At 39.6% G+C, this 26,243-nt stretch overlaps 1 protein-coding gene across 2 annotated transcripts; it reads left to right on the top strand.

The window, feature by feature from the left end:
* The first annotated feature begins 8,536 nt into the window (after positions 1 to 8,536).
* On the top strand, positions 8,537 to 20,735 carry tdp1 (tyrosyl-DNA phosphodiesterase 1). Of its 2 annotated transcripts, XM_069174414.1 has the most exons (16): positions 8,538 to 9,387; positions 10,402 to 10,995; positions 11,278 to 11,321; positions 11,707 to 11,762; positions 12,043 to 12,139; positions 12,306 to 12,340; positions 13,045 to 13,137; positions 13,247 to 13,417; positions 13,539 to 13,617; positions 14,362 to 14,538; positions 15,066 to 15,114; positions 15,335 to 15,401; positions 16,255 to 16,362; positions 17,207 to 17,309; positions 17,529 to 17,634; positions 19,280 to 20,735. In XM_069174414.1, exons 2-16 carry the CDS (start codon positions 10,404 to 10,406, stop codon positions 19,351 to 19,353), a joined length of 1,851 nt encoding a protein of 616 aa, XP_069030515.1. In that variant the 5' UTR covers positions 8,538 to 9,387; positions 10,402 to 10,403; the 3' UTR covers positions 19,354 to 20,735. The 2 variants fall into 2 exon arrangements, with proteins under 2 accessions (XP_069030516.1, XP_069030515.1); XM_069174415.1 differs by lacking the exon at positions 16,255 to 16,362 and having other exon boundaries at positions 8,537 to 9,387.
* Positions 20,736 to 26,243: the final 5,508 nt, after the last annotated feature.

Genomic DNA, 26,243 nt, shown 5'->3' on the forward strand with positions numbered 1-26,243 from the left:
TATTTGAATGTGTATGTCAATATCTTATGTGATATATTAAAAGTATTAAAATATGAAATGACAAGAACCAGACTTTTAATTATATTTTAAATAGTTTTTTACAAGATGCAGCATCATAATAGATGGGCATCTATTTGGACACGTAAATGTTTTGATGCAGGTTTGAGTAATGTTTAGTGAGTGCCATGTCAATGTAAAAGAGTCCCCAGGAGACCTAAACTGTATTTCAAGGTTCCAGGAGGCAATAACTGTTCATCAAGGATGGGGTAAAGCATGTGTTCAAGTTCTAGTTTGAGATGATGGCCTTGAATCTGATTTGTAAATTCATTTTAAACGGTTTTATCATTTCACTTTGTGAATTGTGCCAGTGTAAATATAACATGTTGGAAAAAGCAGGATGGGGTCACAGTGACCTTGACCTTTGACCACCAAAATCGAATCAGCTCTTCCTTGAGTTCAACTGAATGTTTGTGCTGAAGGTACTTACCATAATTCAGGAACAGTTGGGCAAATTATGACCATATTTCACATTTGGTCAGACACTGAATTGCTGATACTAATCTTGGAGGTCCACCATGAAACTGTGCTGATAGTACAGATATTCACTACTGTCAAGTTGAAGATGAGTGGGAAGTACCTACATTTCAGAATTTGTCTCTTCTTTGCAGCAATATCCATATTTGAAGCATTGTCTCCTGTGGCTCCAACTTTGTGTTCTGTCACCATCAGCTTCATTTGACAAATTCCTTCAACAAAACCTAAATTATATGACTCTGGACAGACATGGATGAAAAATGCAACTTGACTGGTTGGAGGAGGCAGCCAACCACAAGGCTGTAAGTAACTGGGCTGCAAGTGAGAAATTTAGGAGAATGGAGACCGAGTTGATTAAGAATAGAACTGTGAATTTGCTTTAAAGTACAGTAAGTCTTGAACTGCTCAGGAATACTCCCGTCTCTCGAATGTATCTTATAAATGAATGTCATAAATAGTAATAATCTGGAGTTTCTGAAATAGAGGAGCAGATGAAACCTGTGACTATGACCAGGGTTGCAACCCCAACAAAACTTTTCTGGATAACCAGGATTTTGTGGAGAGTAGTGGGAAAAGTACACGTCAAAACTTTATTACAATATGATACATACGGATAATTTAGACTGTAATAATAGAGGCTGTTTTAGTGCCAACATGATTGCCAATTAATAAACCAATAGATTTATAAATTTGTCATGCTGACCACGCCATTTATTTGCTCCAACTCAAACACTCATCAAAAACAACATAAGTCTTGTAGTTGACACTTGGAGTATCACAACAGACTAAAATTTAATTTTAGATAAATAATTTCAACATGGCTGTTAACAGACAATTGAAACCGAGAAAATGAAGGATTTAAAAAAAATGTGTTACTAAAATAAAATAAACAGTCCAATTATTGATATATATAATCCACATCCCACTGTATGTTTAAAGTTCTTTCTTTACACTGAGGCTGTGGGAACCTGATACTTGATGCGATTTATTTTTTGGGGCAAAATTTTGACCAAAGAAAAGATTGTTTGAGCTCATCACACTGATTTCCCTCATTAGAGTCAATATATTCTCTTCTGTAGGTGTAGCACTTCCAGTCTTTAGACTTGAAATACCCTGATTTAAAACAACCAAAAAAAATAAAAAATAGTAAGCTGCTAGATTAAATAACCTTGGTCTTGTCTTCCCAGGAAAATATCAAATTAAATAAATGTGTACAGTAAACACCACTAATAAACAAATTAAAAAAAAATAAAATAAATCCAATGTCATGTCCCACAAGACACAAAAAGTCGCTCAACCAGTTTTATATACACCGGACGAAAGGATGGACAAGAATTTATTGCAATGGACACACCTCACACGAGAAACCGTTAATGAAACAAAACAATGAGGTAAATTACCTCTTTGTCTGAGCCTAATGTCAAAAAAACTTTATATGGATACAAAAGCCTGTCAGTCACTGCAGAACATCAACAATTGAACAGGTGGTTATTCAGCATCACAACTTAAATCACTGCACTGAAGAACACTAAGTAATTCAGTCCTGAATATTTGATCAATTTCAACAAGTTTTGGTTCCTCTCTTTTCTTACAATGTTGTGAAAATATTACGCATTTGTTTGTTATACTTACACAATGTTCAGTGTGCTGCATCTGGTTTTTTTTCTGGAAAAAACCCCAAAAAGGTTTAGAAATTTGTTCTAGTTTTTAAATCCTAATTATGAGTGCAAAAACTATGTAGGTATTTGAAACATGTTTTAAAATTTTAAATAAACACATTTAAATAATGAGCAAAATAAATCTGTTTTATGGAGGAAACTGTCGATGCTAATACTAATTCATATGACTTAAAATATCAATTTGGCATGGTAGCATTTGTAGTTTTTAATATTAAATATTATTTTATAGGGGCGGCACAGTCATGCAGTGGTTAGCATTGTCGCCTCACAGCGAAAAGGTTCCCGATTTTTTGCATGTTCTCCCTGTGCCTGCGCGGGCACTCTCCGGGTACTCTGGCTTCCTCAGACCGTCCTAAAACATGCATCTCAAGTTCATTGAAGATTCTACAAATTGCCCTTTGGTGTGAATGGTCTTTGTTTCCGTCTGTCTCTGTGTTGGCCCGTGATGGACTGGCGACCTGTCCAGGGTGTACCCTGCCTTCGCCCAACGTGAGCTGGGATAGGCTCCAGCCCCCCCCCCCCCCCCCCCCCCTCCCCCGTGACCCTGTTCAGGATAAAACAGGTATAGATAATGGATGGATATTATTGTATATAATACAAAGATTAATATGCAATATTAAATATGCAGTTAAATAATAAAGTAATTTAAAAAATGATGCATGAAGATGAAGGTCTGTCTCATCCTGCTGCTGTTTGTTGGTAAGTTTAATCAACAAACTCCATGCATATCATGTGCTGTCGACTGATATGGGAAACGTTTAATGTCGAAATTGGACAATCACACTGATACATCAATGTTGCTGCCAAACAGCCTTAGGCAATGCACAGACAACAACTACATTTGCTCCAACCACAGCAGCACCAGCAACAACAACAACTGTAACTGCCCCAGCAACAACAACAAGTGCCGCAGCAACAACAATCGCTGCCCCAACAATCATGGCTGCCCTAGTAACAACCAGAGCTGTCTCAAAAACTACAACAACTGCCAGAAAAACAACAGCAATTGCTGCCGCAACAACTACCACAGCTGCTGCAACAACAACTACAGCTGCACCAACAACGACAACTGCCGCAACAACTACGACAGCTGCTGCAAAAACTACCACAATTTCCCCACCAACTACCACAACTGCACCAGCATCAACCACAGCTTCCTCATTAACAACCACCACTGCCATAGCAACTACAACAAGCATATCAGCAACAGACACTATTGCCATAGCAACAACCACAACTGTCCAAGCAACTACTACAGCTGCCGCAACAACTATCACTACTGTCGCAACAACAACAACCACAGCTGCCCCAGCAACTACAATAACTGAACCACCATCAACCTCAGCTGCCCCAGCAACAACAACTGCCACAACAACTACCACAACAGCCCCAACAACTACCACAACTGCCCTAGCAACAACCACAGCTGCCCCAGCAACTACAACAACCGAACCAGCAACAACTACAGCCGTTCCAGCACGAACCACAGCTGCCTCCAAAACAACCATGGCTGCTTCAACAACCACAGTCTTCTCAACAACTGCTACTGCTACCTTAGGAGCAACAGCTCCAGGAGCAGCCTCTGTAGAATCGACCACAGCGGCCCCAGGAGCAACGACCACAGCAGCTCCAGGAGCAATGACCACAGCGGCTCCAGGAGCAGTTAAAGAGGGACAGTTGTTTTCTGGGTGAGAAAGCCATTCCATAATTTCATTCACCCTAAATCTTATTGAAAATGGACCTCTGCAAGTGAGAAATTTAGGAGGATGAACACCTGAAGATTAATGAGTTGATGCTTTAAAGTCTTGAACTGCTCGGGAATATTCCCGTCTCCTCAGTGTATCTTATGAATAAAAACACATTTGAAAAACTTTGAATGCCATAAGTAGTAAGAATCTGGAGTTTCTGAAGGAGCAGGTGACATACATGACTAATCGGGCTGCAATCCTCACCAAACATTTCTGGACGACCAGGAGTGTAGTTGGTAAAGCAAATGCCCAAACTATATCACAATATGACAGATAATAATAAATTAGACCATTATAAAGAGTAGAGAAGCAGTTTGTGGTGAAAAGATGACAAACATGACTAATTGTACCACTAGGTAACTTTGTCAATCAGATGAAGCAGAGCCTCAGTGGAGCGATTTTTCCTGTAACCATATTGGTGTTAAATGATTAAATTAGAATCGAGATGAAAACAATTTCCCTTCATAAATAATTTTTTCTTAAATTTAGAAAAACATGGCAAAATAGATACACCAGTTTTGAAAGACAGACAAAAATGTGAGCAAGTGGCTGCAAAAGCCTGTTTCACCTGCTGGACAACAAATGCAGAAATACTGTCATGACCACCTGAAGATGAAAGCAGAAATGAAGAAATAATAGGAAGATCCTTGGAAAAATATCCAGTGCATCACCACAACAAGCAAAAATTGTGTTAGCTATTTTATATGACCATTATTAACAAAGACAAATCCTTAATTTTTTTTCAGCTATTTTAAACGCAAAGAAACGTGAAAGAATTTTGAAAAAGGAAAAAAGACAGGGTAGTTTTGGGCTGGTCTTTGTAGCAATTTATTACTTTCCAGGTGGATTTTAAATCTTTTGAGCACCTCTTACATTTTACTGAGATATTTTTTTCTGCTGATCTAAATAAATTAATTCCTATGGGAAACCATGGTCAATATGATCAGAATTTTAGACATTTTATGTATAGCTTATTTTTTTTCCTCATGGGCTTTAATAAATCAACTTTAAAATAAGATGTATTCAAGTTTTGACCGTATTTCTTGACAGAAATGTATCTAGTGCTAGAATTTTCACAACATTTTGATGTGCAAAATCAGCATCAATTTCCTTCAAAGATCAAACCATGAAATACTAGCAAGCATATCTTCAAATTTAGAAATATTCCTCTTGTTAATAATTCATTTTGTGCATTATGGCATGTTTTGCTCTATTGACCTTGATTAAAGAGTCCTGGAAAATGGGGAAATTATCTAATAAGTCTACATACAAAACTTAATTCCTTCGCTGAAAGAGTTAGCTGTTATTATTCCAGGTTGCTAAAATGTCATTAATTCATGTCAATTTAGTAATAGGGAATGAAAAGTTTTGAAATCCTGACAGTGAGGGTATAACTTATTTTTGCAGGTTCATATTAAAATTTCCTCAAATGTAACAGAGTTTATACTTATTGTTTATCAGATCAAGAGAACTGGACAAACTTTCACTCAAATCTTTGATGTTAGAGTCAGGTGGTTGGTAAATAGCACCAACAATGACCTTCTTTGGATAAAGATAATTAATTAATGAATTTGTCATTGTTTCTGAAGAGACTCCTTATATTCAGATGAAAAGTATTTGGTGGCATAGAAACAAATAAATCACTAGAGTTTAATTATAAAAACTAAAGAAGTTAGAATCATCAAATGATGAGAAAGAAATTCTGCAAACATGAGAGTCAAATGTAAATGTATCACAGGATTTGGGAGGACAGTGCTGCTGGCAACATCAATAACAGACGAAAATGTTTCCTGTATCTAAAGTGATTTACAGCTGGCGTCTCCCCAAACAGAAGTAATACATCATTCTCTAACACAAACAGTTCTTATTCACTGGCTTCAATAACGGATGGACGTTGTCAGTCGTTATCATGTGACACTAAGAAAAAAAATGACGTGTCAAATTCCCTGTGAGTGCATGAAGGCCTTGAAATATGACTGAACACTCCAGATATCGTAAAAGTGAATAAACCATGTATTTATTCATTTGTCAATCCACAAGACAATTTTCGACCTCAGAAATGAAGCCTCGTGAAAGACTCGAGCTTCTGAACTTGTTCAAACAATCAGACTGATGAGATATTCGATCAGGACACTGATTATAATCTCTCTGCTAAATGGTTTTCTGATGAGAGGAAGTCAAAATCCTCATCCCCTTTCTACTTCCGCGTTTTCATTTTTTACTTATTAGTACACATGAAATAAATATCTGCAGGTTTCAGTGAGGAAGTACAGCAATAATAGCACAATGGAACAAAAAGATCATTAGAGGTAATAGATCTCACAGTCACTCACGTAAAATGTGAAATGTCATGTCACAAAAATGTCAGAGGACAAAGCTGAGACAAATATGTGCAGATGGAGTAATGGCGGCTTTCGTCATGGTTAAAGGTGAGCGCCCTGTCATTTCCTACATTTCTCTGCTTTTCACAACGTCTGAAGGACAAAAGCAGAGAAATGTAGGAAATGACAGGGCGCTCACCTTTAACCATGACGAAAGCCGCCATTACTCCATCTGCACATATTTGTCTCAGCTTTGTCTTCAGGCTGGTGTCACCACATGTTGTCGCTGTCCTGTTGCTTATAAAAGAAGAGCTGGAAACAGAGACAATCCTTCAGAGCTTCAGAGACACAGCAGCACACGACGATCAAGAACATCAATCTGTAAGTATTTCTAAACCATTTTGAAATATTACTCCTATTTGAATCAACGCAATACGTATTTTTTTTTTATACCAGTTAGAGTATTCACTTGGAAATGTATTTTTTATGCTTCCTTGCTTCATATTATTTCACCATAGCCACTTTATTTTTTTATGAAAGTATTTTTGATTTAAAGAACACAAGAGCTGCATTGGGTCATTGCAAGATTATATTTTAAATTAAAAAAACATATCTAATCTATAAATTTCTAATTGCACATTTATCAAACAGATGTAGATAAATCAGTTTCAAGAAATGCAGGAGACCCTTTGAAGGATAGACATCCCAAACTTGAGAAAATTTACTTAAAAAAAAAAAAAAGAATCCTACATTTACAATATTGTAAGATATAAGCTTTGAACTTGTTTTCCAGAACTGCCATAAAAGAAGAGCAGTTTGCAGCATGAAAATAAGTTTATCTTGTATCAGTTGTACCTGCTGTAGGCAACTCATTATGCAAAATAATTTAATAAAAAAAACTTCCTCATGGAACAAAGAAAGACAGGATGTTATTATAGGGGGAAAACAAACAAACAAACAAACCAAGAACCCCAGCCAGTCACTCGTCACCTGTTATTTAGGTTGTGGAACCTGTAGTAGGTGTGTTTAAACTACTGACTCAGCAGCTTTAAATTGATGTGTATGCACTGAAAATAGAAGAAAGCAGTTTTAGCTCTGAGTTTAACAGCTTTATGTTTGCTTAAAAGGGAACTGATTTTCAGGCTTTCATTACCTAATGATGACCACAACCAACTTTATTTTCAGAAACCACAGAGGAGAAACTACATTACCATGCAGGCAAAGATCTGTGACATCCTTCTTCTGTTTGTTGGTAAGAGCGACTTGTACTTCTCACAAAGTTGTTATTTCAGTTTGAAATGTGAAACTGATCAAACATTTACTTCTCAAAACAGCCTATGCCAACACACAGACAACCATCACAACTGCAGCTGCAACCACAGCAGCTCCAGCTGCAACCACAGCTGCTGTAACTACAGCTGCTGCAACCACAGCTGCTGCAACTACAGCTGCTGCAACCACAGCTGCTACAACCACAGCTGCTGCAACCACAGCAGCTGCAACTACAGCTGCTGCAACCACAGCTGCTGCAACCACAGCAGCTCCAGCTGCAACCACAGCTGCTGCAACTACAGCTGCTGTAACCACAGCTGCTGCAACCACAGCTGCTGCAACCACAGCTGCTGCAACTACAGCTGCTGTAACTACAGCTGCTGCAACCACAGCTGCTGCAACCACAGCAGCTCCAGCTGCAACCACAGCTGCTGCAACTACAGCTGCTGCAACCACAGCTGCTGCAACTACAGCTGCTGCAACCACAGCTGCTGCAACCACAGCTGCTGCAACTACAGCTGCTGCAACCACAGCTGCTGCAACCACAGCAGCTCCAGCTGCAACCACAGCTGCTGCAACTACAGCTGCTGTAACCACAGCTGCTGCAACCACAGCTGCTGCAACTACAGCAGCTCCAGCTGCAACCACAGCTGCTGCAACTACAGCTGCTGTAACTACAGCTGCTGCAACCACAGCTGCTGCAACTACAGCTGCTGTAACTACAGCTGCTGCAACCACAGCTGCTGCAACCACAGCAGCTCCAGCTGCAACCACAGCTGCTGCAACTACAGCTGCTGCAACCACAGCTGCTGCAACTACAGCTGCTGCAACTACAGCTGCTGCAACCACAGATGCTGCAACCACAGCTGCTGCAACTGCAGCTGCTGCAACTACAGCTGCTGCAACCACAGATGCTGCAACCACAGCTGCTGCAACCACAGCTACGTCCACTACCGCCTCATCTGCCATCATCAACAAAATCAGCCTCATCTCAGTTGTTGTTACTGGGATGACATATTTCCTTTCCTCATATTGTTGAGGATGGTTGGTGTAGCTCACATCCCATAAATGAAGTGACAAAATCTGAGGGTGTGAATGTTAGCGTGAATTGTTGTGTGTCTTTCTGTCACAGGACTGGTACTGTACCTGTCCAAGGGGTACCCAAGCTGTAGGCTCCATGCAGTTTCCCTTTGACCCTGTTAAGGATAAATGGGTATAGAATCAAATCATTAATCAAATTTATTTCTCTTGATTGACGTATCATTATTATTTGAGCTCCAACTGTAAATATTATTGGGATGTTGCATCAGCAGTGCATCATATTTTAAAGGTACTTAATTTGTTTTGTGATGTTGTGGCTACAGCTGTGAAATAAATGCAATAAAAGTAAAAAGTACACTATATCCCCCAGAAATGTAATGAAGTATAAAGTAGCTTGGAACAAAAATACTCACTACTGGGCAAATGTAAGCCAGCCAACTTACATTCCACCACTGCAAACAAAAATAAATGAATAAACTTACATAAACGAATCTCTCTATTGTAAATATATTTAAATAAAAATACAGACTATAGTAGACACAATTGCATAAAACTGTACCAACCTTTGCTTGTTGAACTCGTTACTGAGGCGCTGCTCCGTTTGCATAGTTCCCCGCCGTTACGGCGGAACTACAGTTGGAGTTGTTTCCACCCGGACTTGTGTACCTTGTGCGCCTCTCGCACTGGTTTGTTTCATGGATGTGTTGTTGTGAGTTTGAACGCGGTGGATTGAAAAGAGTCTCTTCATTCACATCAGAGCTAAAGTGTGTCGCTGCTTTCTTTTCTGACCTGGTAAAGCAAACACCACGCTCAGCCTGCACATTACCACCACGCTCCTCATAACACGATCATATCAACGTGTTAGTTATTTAATACGTGTTTTTATATGCTATTTTAATGTTGCTTCTGCATATCTGTGCAGCTCATTCGTATTTATTGTGACTGCGTGTTTTTCGGATTATTCTTTTATTCCTGCATAAATTGTATCTATGCACACGTGTTATATTTCCACTTTCCACCAGCCTGTTTAAACCCTCATCATAAATCAGAAATGCATCTTCTCCGACAGTATTTATTTGTGTATTTTATTTAATAAAGAATTTATATCCCTCCTTTTGAGCCCTCAGAAGCAAACCATGCTCACAGTACTCAAAAGGAAATCTTTCTTCCTCAGGCTCATAGTTACAAACAGAAACTGTCCCCACTAGATTGTTAAAATACTGTGAGGTGTACTAAGTCTATCATTACTGCAAGATGAGTTTCTATTTGTAACAGAGTGGTGATGGTTACCTTTGAAATGTAATGGGCTACAGATCACTAGTTACGCCAGTAACGCAAATATTTTAGTTAATTACTTCATACATTTTCTAACAAATGTTTTAAACTGGGCAATGAAGCTGAAAAGTCCTAAAAAGATAACCAAAACAAATTACAGTAGATCATGTAGATCAAAACTGACTCCAGTGAATGAGAAATGTTCCTCAAATCAAGTCTACATTCAGGTCGACTCACTTAAGACTCGAGAAGATGCAAAGCAACATATTATATTCTACATATAAGCTTTTCACCCAAAACAATATATTCAGATGTAACTTCTTCTTTATCACCATCATTTTTAATAGAACCTGTAATTTTATTCCATATTTTTTCTCAAAAACTGTAACTGATTACAATCACTTTTAATTTAATTACACGTAACTACTTATTCCAAAACACTGCTGGTCAGGCAACAAAAACGTTCAAATATGGGGTAAAATGTCAGCTATCCGTGTTCCCCCTTTAAAATACTTCTCTGTCTCTGGTCAGGCATGTCTCAGGACAGTCAACACGGCAAGTGGACCATCTCCAGCAGTGATGACGATGATGAGGGTCTTCCTCCTTCCGGGACTACTACATCCCGTCGACCTGCTGAATCCCATCACAGCTCCCGTAGGTCTGCTTCTCCAGGACCAGTACCAGCGCCTGCGGAGGTGAAACCAGAACCAGCCAAACCTCAGGTGTCCTCACTGGCCGTCGGCTCAGAGGCGAGACAGTCAGCCGCAATGAACCAGATAAACCCAGGAAAGTATGAAACCAGTCCTTCATTAGCTGGAAAGCGGAGAAAATCTGCATCCGATGAGTCGGGCTGGGCTCTGTCAGATAGTGATGAAGATGATAGAGATGTGAAGAAGAAGAGTGTCAGTGACTTACCAAAGAGGGCGCCTCCCAGCCCCGAAGCAAAGAAAGTGAAGGTGGTGAACGAGCGTCCTCCGAGTCCCCACGGCCGACTCTACTACATCGACGAGCCGGACGACTTCTTTGAAACCTGTGCTCCCCGTCTGAATGACACCTACAGGTTTTACCTCAACAAAGTCACAGGCCTGGACAGGAAGTACAACAGCGGAGCGCTGCACATCAGAGGTGAGTTTGGTTTTAGTCTGACTTAACATTCAACATGTGACTCCTAGTGTGAATCTGTGGGGCTGTATCAGTGGGATAAAAAGGGAAACTTGGAGTAATGTTTGTCACTTGTGGTTCAGTGCGACCTCATCAGTAGGGAGTTAATTGAAGGTTCTCGTTTTTATGCCCTCCATTTCAATTCCCCCGTGGATATCTGCCTGCCTTTGGACTACCACCTATTGTGGCCCTTAATACTTTAGTTCGATCTAATATTCACAGCACGTTTTTTTTTCTTCCATCAAGACATTCTCTCTCCGTTATTTGGGACCCTGAAGGAATCTGTTCAGGTGAGTTACCAACAATTTTCTGTGGATTGTTGTACTCAGCTTTCATTGGTCAGTTGGCTTTTGTCTAGACTGAAAAATCTCAACATCTGCTGGACAGACTGCTGAGAATTTTAGTACAGACGTTCATGGTCTCAAGAGGATGAATCTCAAAGACTTTGCTGATATCTTGACTTTTTTTGTTGTGCCGCAAGAGGATGAAATGTTTAGTGAAATATGTCAACAGCTATCAGATGGATCATAAATATGCCACAAACCTCTCAGGATGAATTTAATGATCCCTTTACTTTTCATTTAATACCATCAGGTCCAAAATACAAAGTGATTTAGTCCAAAAAATACAAGAATGGCCGTACCATTTTAAATTGTCCTCTCTGTTCCTTTGTAGTTTAACTACTGCTTTGATATCGCCTGGATGGTTCAGCAGTACCCACCAGAGTTCAGGTAAGTTCTGCTTCTTCTTTACAGCCATCACATCATCACTGACATATCTTCAGTTTTCTGATTAGTGATCATCTGATGATGTCCACCTCACACTGATTACAGGACTTTAATTACATGAAACATAAAAACTCTCTTTACAAACCCAAATAAGGAATCTCTTTTGTATTCTTCAATATTACAAACAGTAGTGGAAAGTACAAGTACAAGAGAAAGAAAGTAAAGATGCAGGTCAAACTTGTCTGAGTCGTGTCCAGCTTTAACGCTCGGTTTGTATTTTCAGAGATCGTCCGGTTCTGATCGTCCACGGAGATAAGAGGGAGGCCAAGGCCCGACTGGTGCAGCAGGCTCAGCCCTTTCCACATGTTCGCTTCTGCCAGGTACAAACCCCACCGCAGGAAACAGCTGTTTAACATGGGAAAGTAGTTGAGATTATGTTCACTGTGAAGTCTTAAGTGGGACAGTCCTGCTGAGAATTGCTTTTTAAACTCTGGATTCCCTTTAAATGGAGGTAATGTTTGTAACTAATGACTTTTATTTTGACAGGCCAAGCTGGACATTGCTTTTGGAACTCACCACACGTAAGAATTTATATTTCTCACCAGTATCACTTTCTATTGTTCGTCTACTTTCAGTTGTTAGTTTGAATTACAAAATTTGTACTACATGTGTCGGTGCCTTGAACACGGAGCGGACAAATAGTCTTGTCAAGCCTTTAAATGTGGACTGATATAGCACATCCTGATTTATGTGGTTTTGAAATTAAGCTAATTAGATCTAAATTAATTAACACATTTTTAAGTTATTGTGATAACTAGAGGCATGACAGTGATTTGTAGAGCACTGTACTTTTCTAAGCAGACATTTTGACTTGTCATAGCAAAATAGGATCATTAATAATGACAGCATCACATGTAAAGTGACACAGATTCACTTCCCTGCTATTGTGTTCTTGAATGGCTCATCTATTGTTCACGTTACCAGTTACATCAGAGCTTTTCCTGCTCTGGCAAATAAAAATTCGTAGCGTATCAAATCATATCATATAAAATGTTTGCATTGAAATAGATCTGTTGCGCTGTTCTCAACTTATATCATCAATATTATTTAACTCTTTGTACCTACTGAATGAAAGTATTAAACCTGAGTTTGATGTTGACAAGTGTTATTAAGCAATAAATTCAGTTTCCTCAAAAAACAATCCTTGGATGGTATTAAAAGGTCTCAAATTTTGACACCTATAAACCAGGGAGTTGCTCTGTTTTGTTTGGTTGTCTTTGTGCAGGAAGATGATGTTGCTGTGGTATGAGGAAGGCTTCCGAGTCGTCATCCTGACCTCCAACCTCATCAGAGCTGACTGGTACCAGAAATCACAGGGGTGTGTCTGGCCTGCTTATCAATTCATGAAAGGCTCCAGCTTCATATTTACACATTATGTAAGGTTTGGTTGTGGAAAATGCATCTAAATCTGTTTTTCCCCAAACTAGGATGTGGATGAGCCCTCTGTTTCCACGGTTACCAAAGGGAAGTAGTGCAAGCGCAGGTGAGTCGCCCACCTTCTTTAAGAGGGACCTGCTGGACTACCTGGCGTCATACCGGGCACAAGAACTCGAAGAGTGGATCCAACAAATCAAAGAGCACGACCTGTCAGAGACAAGGTACAGATACACAGAAGCGATGCAGACTTTTATCTTAACCTCCCTTGAGATGTAAGAAGATGCAGTTGTGACTGAAATCAGTACAGTAACAGCTTCCTGTCATCTTTCTCTCCGTTATCAGGGTGTATTTGGTCGGCTCGAGTCCGGGGAGGTATGTCGGTCCAGACATGGAGCGCTGGGGCCACCTGAGGATGAGGAAGGTAAAGATTTCCTTTATTTTTTCTGCTTCCATCATGATCCCACTATTTCCTTACTAACTTGAAATTTGTTTGCAAGTGATCAGCCCTCATTATGTCACACTAGACTCATGCCAGTAAGCGTTTTGTGAAATGTTCCAGCATCAGAATTGTTTGCGGACACTGGCAGTTTTGGAAAATAAAACCCAGATGTTAATCAGTACACAAAAGGATAATTTGGTTGTTTCATTTATCACAGAGGCTTCTGTTTAGAACGGTGTTCAATAGTTGAACACAACAACACAAAACAACATGGACAAGCTGTACTTTGATTAATTAAGTTCTAAGACTGCATTTTTTTTTTTAATGTTGTACTTTTCCTAGATATTATTTTAAACAGTTCTGGTGTAATTTGGACAATAGTCAGTAATGACACAAAATATATGCAATTAGAGGTAAAAGAGGTAAAACATGCAAAAACACAGGTATGGTTCTTTTCTGTTGTCACTCAACACTTATTGGTTTTTAGCTTGTGCCTGAGCAGCGCTGCTTTTTGCACTTCCAAAAGAGATCTGATGTGGTCTTTGGCTGCATTTAAAACACAGAGAATAGCACTACAACAACCAGATTAATTGGAAAAAGGTGTTAAAGTTGTCAATGTAATCTAATGTCACGTAAAACAATATTATATTGCCATATTCAAACTATAACAGCACTTTAAATTTAGGACCTCACATTTTTCTCTTTATTGTGTTATTTTCTTTTTAGCTGCTGTATGAGCACACAGATCCTGTCCCCGACGAGGAAAGGTGGCCTGTGATTGGCCAGTTCTCCAGCATCGGCTCCATGGGACTGGATAAGACCAAGTGGTTGGCGGCTGAGTTTCAGCGCACCCTGACCACGCTGGGAAGATCCTCTCTACGCTCAGACGCCCCCGTGCACTTGGTACGTTCCTCCAACACAAACACAAGATGGTCTGCTGCTTGTTAAAAAGTTATTTCAAACTAAGCTTTCTATTATTACTACTATTGCTGCTTCTACTATAACTGTGTTCACTAAGACAGGAAAGTATTTGACTCAGCAAGGTTTTACACTATTTGCCCCACTGGCACCTCTGAATAATCTCTTGTACATTTGTATGTAATTAAAGCTGAAGACTTAAAAGAAATAACACATTTTCCTTCTTGTGTATTTTCAACACTAAGTAGTAAAACCCACTTCTTCCCAGCACAATTCACTCAGGGGTTTTTGTTACTACATCCACACTTGGTCTGATATGACCAGTGGTTTCTAATGTTAGAAAACTTTGGGTAGATTTAGCTGTAACTGATATTACTGAGTCAGTATTAACCATTATCCTGTAGCTGCCATGTTTGGACATAGGTCATAAGTAGTTACACAGACTGTCTTTAAGAGTATGAAGCTTTGAAATTCTGAAACACGTTGCTTATATGCCGGGATTTTTTTTTTAGCTGTATCCCTCAGTCGAAGATGTGAGGACGAGTTTAGAAGGTTACCCAGGTGAGTTTTCTTTTCCTTATATTTACAACATTAATTTAACAACATATTACATGTCCTGAAAGATGCAGATAAAATACTTTTTCCAAATGCAGTTAGTATTTGTTACAGTGGCCATAACCCCTTTGAAAACGTAATATATAAAGTGTCTGAGTTTCTGATTGATTCATTACTTGGTGACTGCTGTGTATTTAATAGTGATGTGGATGATTTTGCCCTCCAGCTGGAGGCTCTCTTCCTTACAGCATCCAGACAGCTCAGAAACAGCTCTGGCTCCACTCGTACTTCCAGTAAGTTCCTCTCGACTACTGAAGAGTCCGTCCTGCTGTAAGGATATGTCACCTCCTGTAGTCTATGATTGTTGCAGTCTTTTTTACTGACTTTGTCAGATTAGCTTTCACTTTGGTTTTTAATACGGAATCTTTTTCACAAATCAGTGACCAAATGTACAACAACCAGCTTAGAGATAGACGAGAGATGTCGATGTCCACCAACCGAAAGCGAGTGATGAATCTGATTCCAAATACACACGCTGTATATATATCAGTTTAAATACGTAGTTGGTCCATGGCTTAGTTAACTATCTAATTAGCAGAGCTGTTTAATCCAACATCAGTGTTCACATGCCAGCTGAAAACTGCTGAGACGACTAAACCACCGAACATTTAAGAAACTGCTCTCAGTCGTGGTTGCCATGTCAGAGGACTTCTGAATATGTCTACCAGGTTGTGGTTTATTGTCAGTCTGGTTAACTTTCCCAGATTGCAAAATTACTCATCGGGCCAACATGTCGGAAGAAACGAAGGCCACTGGTGGTTTAATTATGTTTAGCAGCTAAGAGGTGACTTTCCATGGGCCATTATTTCATATGATTTATGGGTCAAAACTGTGCTAGAATAATTTATCGACATATTTATTTTTAACATTTAAAATACCCCAGTCCTATAGCGGGTCGTACCCTATGAGTTCTGCACACATACATTGCATTTAAATGTGGATGGGAGTGACAGGAGAAGGCTACGTACAGGGTGACTAGTTTACACAGCAGACTATATTCATCCATGTGTGTCCGTGCATGTGTGTATATGTGTATGTATGTGTGTGTGTGTGTGTGTGTGTGTGTGTGTGTGTGTGTATGTTCAGCCGCTGGAAGGCGAATACGACTGGGAGGAGTCACGCCATGCCACATATAAAAACATACATGAGGGCATCGCCAGATTTCACTCAACTCGCCTGGTTCCTCGTCACAAGGTGTGTGTTCGTGTGTCCAAACTTCTAATTTTTTTATTTTTCTAAAGTGGAATTATCTTTTTTTTTTTATTCGTGTTTACATGATCTATAGTGCTCTCTTATTACTTCAATATTTGTGCAAAGAAATCACTTATTTGGGCTTGCAGCCTTCTCTCTGCCTTTCTTATTTGTCACGTCCTGTGTTGTCACCTGTCTCACGACTGTGTTTTGGACTTTGTAGCCATTTTAAAATTTCACTCATTCTGTTTGTTAAAATCGCTGCTTAAGGAGCCCATATTCAAACTAATGTTAGCTCTGCGCTACATCAGGTGTGACATCACATCTCCCTATGTAGTTAAGCATAGGCAAATTTTAATTTTTTTAAATATTTAAATGATTAGAAACTAAATTTTACATCATTTTGATATGATGTATATATATATAACTATATATAGTTATATATAGTTATATATATATATAACTGTTGTCTGTAATATAATTACAATTGTTTGAACTTAGGCCAGCTGGACTGCAGTTGTTACAGCATGGGTCTTGAGGACCACCAGGTTGAGAAACACGTACCACCAGTGGTACACATACCACAGTTTGGGAATCACTGTTCTAATAAACATAATGATAGTTATATTTTTTTCATCATTTAAAAAAATAAAATAAAGAATCAGCAGAAACACACGTTTTATAATTAAATTTCCACTTATTGATAATGTGATTAGCAATATATCATATGTTAGATGGGATCATCTCTGATAACAGAATATGCTTGTATCATGTTTGCATTGTGGTTGTATGTAATGTATCATATCATTATGTTTGAAGTGTTTTATGTGTGTGCTGTGTGTTTCAGTGCCAATCTGTCCAAGGCAGCGTGGGGTGCTCTGGAGAAGAACAACACTCAGGTGATGGTGCGTTCGTACGAGCTGGGAGTCCTCTACGTGCCGTCCGCCTTTGTAAGAGCAACACACAAACAACACAAACAGAGACGCTGTGAGAGTGTGGGGCAGATGACGTGTGCAGTGTTCAGCCAGTACACGCCTTCAAATGTGTTTATCCCTCAAACATACTGTGCAGGAAATAATATATTCCATTACTTTGTGCATCAATAGAAGGGTTTTCTTACACAGAGCGGGTGTGAAGTCATTCGTGGTGCAACGTTTGTCTCCTTACAGAACATGAAAACCTTCCCCGTTGACAAAAATCCATTTCCTGTCTCTTCATCCTCCTCTGGTTTCCCGGTGCCCTTTGACCTCCCTCCTACATGCTACTCTGCTCAAGGTACAGGAGTTTTCCTGTGTTTGTGCGTGTATGCATGGAGTGTGTATATTTTCATGTTTCACTGCACTTTAACACAGTTTTCTAGGGGTGTAACCCTCACTGAACCACCCGGGTTGGTCACCGTGACGTGGTGTGTGCAATAGTTCAGTCTGGGCTCATTTCTTTCGATGTTGAGGAAACATTCTTTTCTTTTTTTGTATTTTCTTTTTATTCATAAAGGACAATGTTAAAGGATATGCAAACATTTAGGGTATTTTTACAGAAAGCTTCTCCAGTTTTTTTTTATGTATATGTACACATTATGTTTAAAAAGAAGCCTTTAATAACAGGGCAGTTGTGGGCTTTAGCAGAGCCTTTAAATACATTGAATTTATAAATGTAAATCTTTTACTCACACACTTTGTGTGTATCCTTGAGGTTTAACAAATGTGTCGAGAACATTTTACTCATAAAACATAGATTTCTTAATGGTATTAAAAACCAGCATCATTTTCAAGCTTCCACTCTTCTTCTTCTTCTTCGTTTCTGGCACAATGAAGAATTTCTATTCTGTTACAATAGGTCAGGTCATTTGTGTGCATGCATGTGCGCCTCATTGTGTGTGTGTGTGTGTGTGTGTGTGTGTGTGTGTGTGTGTGTGTGTGTGTGTGTGTGTGTGTGTGTGTGTGTGTGTGTGTGTGTGTGCGCGTGCGCGCCTGAGAATAACAAAATAGGGATCCATTCATCCAAAAAAACTCTACAAGCTTTAAACTTCATGTGTGTTATAGTGACCTCTAGTGGTGGTTACAAACGACTACAGAGATGATACTAAAAGTACAGCTGTGGTTAGGTAGTTACTTTATTAATCCCCGAGGGGACATTTTTTCGCTACAGCAGCTTCTGAGGTGACAGCAGAGAAGTTTGAGAGAACATCAAAGAGAACTTGAAATCATTGTAAGCTTTTACTTTAGCTGACAGTGTTGTCGCTGTATATTTTTATCTCATAGTTTTTGCCTTTATCCAAAACTGAAACAATTTCTTGGGAATGATGGCATACTGCTGAACTCATTTTGACAATTGTCTCTGTGTCCCTCGATTATTTTATGTATGTTTTTGTTTATGTTCTTTAAATCTTTTTTGTGTGAATTGGGCATTGTCTGTACTTTAAAGAGAATGTGAATGGGTTTAAAGTGCTTCCTGCGACCTTCTCAGACACTCTGTTTGCTGTGTTGAACAGTTGTTGTAAAAACAAGCATTTAATTTCACAGATCTGAATAAGTCTTCCCATGAACTGGTTAAATGGAGCAGTAGTTGTATCCACACACTTCTGTAAAGTTTAGTTAAAGCGAAGCTGAAAAGCAGCCACACAGCTCACGGTCGCTCTCTTGGTTTGTTATGCTCACTTGCATGTAGTTAATTTGTTAACGCCAATCAATATGCAGAAGGTTTAAGTGTCACTTAACCATATTTTAGCAATATTTTCTTGTCATTAATTAGTTATTATACCAAAAACAATTGTTCTAATATTCATGATTGTTGCATTGTTTAAAAATGATGGAATCTCTGAGATAAACCGTAACAGGAACTAATGCTGCTCCTGAAGGTTCCCATTATTTTGAAAGTATGCATGTAATTTTCCTGACCTCTCTTCTGTCTCTGTTTTCAGATCAGCCGTGGATCTGGAACATTCCTTACAACCAGGCTCCCGACACGCACGGCAACATCTGGGTTCCCTCCTAAACACACAAACACACACCTCTCATTTAAAAAGTCTGCTGTTTCTACATTTCAGTATCCTGCCTTAGTTGTCTGTAACATTACTTTTCATGTTTTATACTGTACTGTAGATTCACATGTTTTCTACCAATAAATAAAATACTGTTGTCATGGTATCTGTTTCTACAAATGTAAGAGAACACGCCTTGTTAGTTTGGGTTATTCATACTGTTTTATTTATTTTAAGATTTAAGATCTGAACAGAGGTCAGGTGGGTTCATATTTTGGCTGAATGCGGCAGATTCTGAAACACAGTGGGTTTACCTGAGATCCTGCAAGAGATGATTTAAATCGACAGCTCAGTGTCCATCACCACCTTCAAATCAAAGTTGCTGCGCAACAACTTTCATAAGTGTTCATAATACTTATTTACATGTACTATCTGCCAGGTGGAACCAACTGACAGTTAAATCCAGCCTGCTAATATCTGACCTGTTGAGATCAGAAGAGTAAAGAGGTATTATGGGATATGGTTGACATATCTGACCTGACATTTTACTTAAAAAAAAAAAAAAAAGGATATACCTCAAACTACAAACTTCATCAAAGATCATTAGATCAGTGGTTGAAAAGTAGTTAATAGTCTCTTAAAAACTCAAAAAAATGACTTTCCACTTAAACTTAACTTAGTGATGAACTTATGAATAGTTCTTTAATTAAACTGTCGTCTTTAAAATAAAGGGTAGTGCCAGCATGTTTGTAGAGCACTTCCTCCACTTGTCAAACACCCACTGTGTCTTCCACCCAACCCAAAGTCATGTATTGCTTAAATAGATGAGGACATAGGTCACGAGGGGCCTAAAAACAGCCGGATGTCTCCTTCATCTACCAGAAACCTAAGGTGGGACCCCTGAGTATTGTTTGTGTATGCTTTGGTCAGTGGCCCAAACTTAGAAATTCAAATTAGAAATCGTGTCACTGAGAAGTGACAATTTAAACCCTTTCAATTCTTCAGGTTTGTGAAACCTTAAAAAAATCTGTTGCAGCCAACTCTCACGTTGCGGTCACATCGCAGCACTGAATCCTTTTGAGAGTTTTTAATGATCTTTCACTCATGTTCAGTGAAGGACTAATTTACCATGTTCAAATATAGATTAAAACTGTATTTGGTCTCACTGGGATTTCCTGATTAGACCAAATTGTATTAAATGTTTCATATTCAGTTGAATATTAATGACATATATCGTGTATACCCTTGTGTGCTGTTTTACTTGATTTTGTTTGTAATTTCTTGTGTTCAACTGTTTTATTGCTTAATTTGTTTGTAATGGATTCATTATTTTCCAGTTGACATATTTTAATTGTGTCTGAAGTTTGTGCAGCCCTTTGTTTACCTTTTGTTATGTATTAATGTGTTATATTAATGAACTTTATGAATACTAAGCTGCTTTTTGATGTTCCTTTGTCATACCGTTTCAAGTAGATACATTATAAAAAACCCAGAGAAGCAAACTCTGAAGTATTTTAGTAGTAAAACACAGATTAAAGAAAGATGAGGGAAAAATGAGTGTGATATAGTGTAGAAGAGATGTATGTTCTTGTGGCTTTTCACTTTTTGTCAAACTTTCTTACATTTGCGTTACGTTACAACGTGATTTGTACTTGTACATTTTCCAGCCAACAGAGTAGAAAGAGGAAAGCTGACCCTGATCAATAGCACCCCAGGAAAAAACTAAGGGGTGACAATGTAATCACCGGTGGTTCCCCCCTTGGTTTAAAGTCGGGGGACACCAATGCAAGGGGCCGCAAATGTAAGGCAGACGCTGATGAAGCAGGCCCCAGTAAAAAGATGAGGGGAAACAATGAGTGCAGCAGAGTTGCGAAGGAGGGTGTCAAAAAGACTGAGAGTGAAAACAAGAGAAAGGCACCACAAATGATGATGCACAGTTGTCCTTCATCCGATGAGGAGGAAATGTACGACATTTCCTTCCCAGTCAAAACCAGCCGAGGTAAGCTGATTCATAGTTAAAAGAGTAATCCAACATTTCATGGGATATTCTGCTTTGCTTTCTTGGCAAGAGCTGGAAAGTTGATACGTCTCCTTTTTTTTTTTAGCACAAATATGAAGCTACAAGCAGCATCTGATTAGCTTTGAATTTTAAACAATGAGTGGTAAGTGGAGACCGCGCTGCCTGGCTCTGAAACAAAAAAATATTTCTCAATGTGTCAAACTTTAATGTTCAGACTAATATTAAGAAAGGTTTAATATGGTAGTGTAATAAATAGGTGTCCTAACAATGATACTAATACATGTCTGTGTTTCTGTGAAGCTGATTTTCAAGCCAACTATACTGAGCTTTACAAGATCGGAGCAGGCGGTTTTGGGGTTGTGAATGCCGGCTTCCTCTAACAGGATCTTATACCAGTAAGTCTTCCATGCACTTTCTCTCTCTCTTTCTCCCTCTCCCACACACACACACACACACAAACACATTTCACTGCATCATTAGACAGGATGAAAATGATAATCCTTTGGTTTGTGTCTTGCAGGTGGCTATTAAACATATTCCAAGAGGAAGGTTCCACGACCAAAAGACGGTCAGTGATCACACCTGAAATCATCATGCTTTTAATGTTAGTGCTGTTTGTGAATCCATGCAAACAATTATTGAAGAATTTCTTTCTCATTCACACGTCAGTAGCTATATTTATTTTACGTTGTGTCCATCTGCATGTTCCCCTTTGCTGTTATCTCCCTTCTGGACTGTTATGATCTGAAGGATGCTCTTATCCTGGTGACGGAAAGACCGGATCCCTCCGCTGATCTCTACGATTACAAGCTTGGAGAAGGAGGCTACCTGGAGGAAGATGAGGCCAAGGTACTGAAGCTCGGTGAAGGATGAAGAGTTGGAGGCTCTCATCCCTCTTACAGTTTGATTCATTTGGTTCAAACCAAAGATTGCGTTGCAAGGATCCGCGCGACAGCTTCGGGGAGAGAAAATTGGTCACGGCAACGTTGTCTGGCGATCAAAAAAGACAAATGCGAAGTGAGAATATTAGTGCAGACAGCACTTTGTTTGTTGTAAAAACAGTGTTGCTGGGCAACGGCAACAAGGACAGCGTCGCGAAGCCACAGAGGCTCACAATTTAGGAGGCTAATAGGGAATAACGTAATGCAGGAAACGCAAATAGGGAAAAGATGAAGCCGTTTTTAAGATCAACATTTTCCTCAGACGTAGGCTATTATCTAAGTTATGAAGACCAATTCTACATGACTAAAATTATAATATATTGGCTCAACATCCAACCAAAACATAACTTCGGCGGCCTTTTCAAATTTAGAGTTCTGATGTCGTGAATATACGACATGAGGGGGCCGTTTGTATGGACCGTACTGGTGTTGCAATAGGACACCATTCCAACACCACAAACGACACACTGTCCTCTAGTGGACCGGAGGATGTATTACACGCTTTGGCATCATGCAACATTGATAAATCATTAGGACATTATTAATTCCTCTGTTAAAAAGAAAAATTAAAAGGAATATTTTAAAACTTTGTGAAAAACAATTGCTTATTTACTTTGGTGCAAGAAGGTAGAAGAAACAACTTGTACCCTTATTATAATTATCCATTCAATATGAAGCGATCGCCAACCACTGTCTGACTGCTTATCTGACTTTGCCAAGAAAAAACAAACTGCCCACTAGCACCTCTATAGCTCCCTTTTTAACTATTTGCGAAAGTCCAATTGTTCTTCAAGGAATTATTATGCCGCGTTATTATTATTCTCCATAAACAACTGCATTTTTGGAGGCTTTATCATATTCAAAAACTCATAAAAGTTGGTACACGCGTCTCTCCCGACGAAAAATGTCATATTTTAGTGGAGTCATGAGTGGGTGTGGCCAAATGGTTCGCTAGCGCCCCCTAAAGAGATGCCCCGGCAGCTACATTTACCTACATGCACGAAATTCGGTGGAAATGTGTATCACACCAGGATGTACAAAAAAGTTCCAAGGTACCATTACGTCAACTCAACAGGAAGTCCACCATTTTTACCCCAGCCCTTCTTGCTGGAAGGCAACAGTGCTAACCACTGCACCACCAATCTTCCCAGGAGATGCTCTCCATTGTGACAGATCTTTGGCTCCACTGTCCACAAATATTCATTCAAATGCGACCAAAATTGCCGCAGACATTCTTTGGATTGTAAATTTACGTGTTTTCAAGGGGGTCTGCAGTGATATTAAGTATCTTCCTGTAATGTGTAGTGTATGCAAAACCTTTTCAATTTCTCCAAACGTTTCAACTTCACTAAAAGTTGAATCACCATCAACAGGCCGAGGTGGAATCTGAACCATGAATAGTAACCTTGGTGAAGGAGAATCTTTTACCTGTTGAGTTAACCAGACTGTCGGCTGAGTCGCTGGAAAACTCTGAGTGAACTCCGTCAAACACTTTCTCCTGCCGCGACTCGTTCATCAGCGTTGAAGATAGTCCAGCGGACTACAACGCCACTTCAGGGCTGGAAACGACCTCATGGGGACGCGCGGAATCCACAGTCATACTATAGCATGTCGTCCAAAAAGAGACCCAAAAGTCATTTTTGTATATAGTACATAGCATATAGTATATAGTATATAGTATATAGTATATAGTATATAGTATATAGTATAGTCAGGGCGATGCGGCTAAGTTTGATGTTTGATGTTTAAGGCCATTGTGCTCCAAATCTCACGAAACTTTGCACATGCGTAGGCACCAACTTTCATGAGTTTTTGAAGATGTTAAAGCCACCAAAAAAAGGCAATTTATTTTTAAGAGGAATAAGGAACGAGATCGAGAATTTTTTTTTAACTGCAAGCGGGAATATGCGGACCCTCGCTTACTGCACGTCGGGGAGCTGGCGGCATGGTTAGGGTCAGCTGCAGGAGGGACTGATTGGGGGTGTGTTTCAGGGAACGGTGCCAAGAAGAGGCTTAATTAGGGCAGCTACATGGAATCACTGATTGTCTCTCTCTCCCCATAAAAGCCACAAGTAGGACAATGGACAGGTGGCAATCCTGGAGATGCTGAGAAGCTGGGTGTGTGCTCGGAGGCATGGCAGGAGCGCACAACGACTGTGACAGAGCGAGGCTGTGGCCCAAATAAACACATTTTGAACTATACTTGAGCTGGTTTGGTTCCTTTGTGCTGAGGGAACCCACTGTGGTAACAGACAAGTGTTACAATTTCCTTAAAGACCATGAGCTCTAATTCCGTGAATCTCGGCAAAGCGTGAACACAAAGGCGAGCACGTCTGCAGCGCAGCATGGCACATTGGTAAATTAGGAGGAATAGATAATTAGGTGTGTCACAATTTGTGCCACAGAGGTCCCTTTTAAAACCTCTGTGGCACAGCGTTGTGTCAATTTTGTAATCGCTGAAGAAAGAGCAGACAAACTTTATGCACGTTCCACGAGTCAGCTTCTGCATTCTGATGTTAAATGGAAGAGGATTGGGAATGATCATTTTTATTTAGGTTTTGTAAAAGATTGGATGCTACTGTGGTGCAGTGGGTAGCACCATCACCTCACAGCAAGAAGGCTGTGGGGTTAAACCTCAGCCTTTCTGTGGAGTTTGCATGTTCTCCCTGTGCCTGCATGGGTTCTATCCGGGTACTGCGGCTTCCTCCCACCATCCAAAAACATGCATGTCAGGTTAATTGGTGACACATTAACCTGACAAAAGAGGCGGGTGGGAATGATAATTTAACTCAGAATTTGCTATGATTAACTGATTCAGAAGGTTGCATCCAAAATATTTTGTTATAATTATTTAAAAGATTGGATGGCACTGTGGTGCAGTGGGTAGCACTGTCACAGAGAGAAGGTTCTTGGTTTGTACCTCAGCCTTTCTGTGGCGTTTGTATGTTTTCCCTGTGCCTGCGTGGGTTCTTTCCGGCTCTCACCCACAGCCCAAGACATGCATATTAGGTTAAATGGTGACTCTAAATTGATGAAAATGGACCACTTAAATGAATATTAGTTTATGCAAAAAATAAACTACAAATACAAAACAGTAATAAAATAATAATAAAATATGTATAATAAAAATGTTGCAATGCTTTCTTTTGAGGCAGATGAGCACCCACCTCTGAGCCTGGTACTATCCATAGACTATATAAAACTGGACGTAGCTTCCGGCTCTGAAAAATTAAGCCAATGCGAAAGTGCCTTAAACTGTAATATCTCCCGGTGCCGCTCGAGGTTGGCTCCAAAAAGCCTCCAGCTCCATAGACTTACATTCAACTTCTCATAAAATACTCGGTCAATAAAATTTCTCCATAAGTTTTCTGTATATCATTTGTTAAATTCACTCTTCTATTTTAGTGTTCTGGCCGTCTATCTGAAATGATAGAATGAATGAATGAAGGAGCTGCTTAAGGCCTTCACATTCACATGCAGAGGGGTAAGAGGTATTGTCCTTATTAACGTCAGCTAAGTTTACATCACCTCTCACCGACCTCCTCATTTATGAAGTCCAGAGGGCTGGATATATGATCATTTTGGAAACAGATTCAGTTTATGGAACTGATAACAACAAAACCAAACTGGATGAGTTTGATCAATAATTATTTTTAGGGGTGACTGTGGGTAGGATGGTAGAGTGGGGTTGCCCACTAATCGAAAGTTTGGCAATTTGATCCCTTTGTCTTCTTGTTCACATGTCGAAGTATCTTTGGGCAAGACACCAAAACCTGAATTGCTCCTGATGGCAAGCGAGCGCCTTGCATGGCTGTGTCATCGGTCTGTGAATGGCAAATGATGTAAAGAGCTTTGAGACCGCTTAGGTGATTAAGCGCTATATAAGTGTAGACCATTTACTATTTACTATTTCTGGGATTGAATGTAGGGTATTGATGTCCAT

Source organism: Embiotoca jacksoni, unplaced genomic scaffold (assembly GCF_022577435.1).
Source record: "Embiotoca jacksoni isolate LCO1_2020_lvr unplaced genomic scaffold, fEmbJac1.0.p SCAF_6, whole genome shotgun sequence".
NCBI classification, from domain to species: Eukaryota; Metazoa; Chordata; class Actinopteri; family Embiotocidae; genus Embiotoca; species Embiotoca jacksoni.

Coding starts and splice junctions, on each gene's coding strand:
- tdp1 (XM_069174414.1), top strand. CDS start 10,404: ATGTCTCAGGACAGTCAACACGGCAAGTGGACCATCTCCAGCAGTGAT. Junction 11,322..11,706: donor CCCTGAAGGAATCTGTTCAG/GTGAGTTACCAA, acceptor GTTCCTTTGTAG/TTTAACTACTGCTTTGATAT. Junction 16,363..17,206: donor GCCTGGTTCCTCGTCACAAG/GTGTGTGTTCGT, acceptor TGTGTGTTTCAG/TGCCAATCTGTCCAAGGCAG.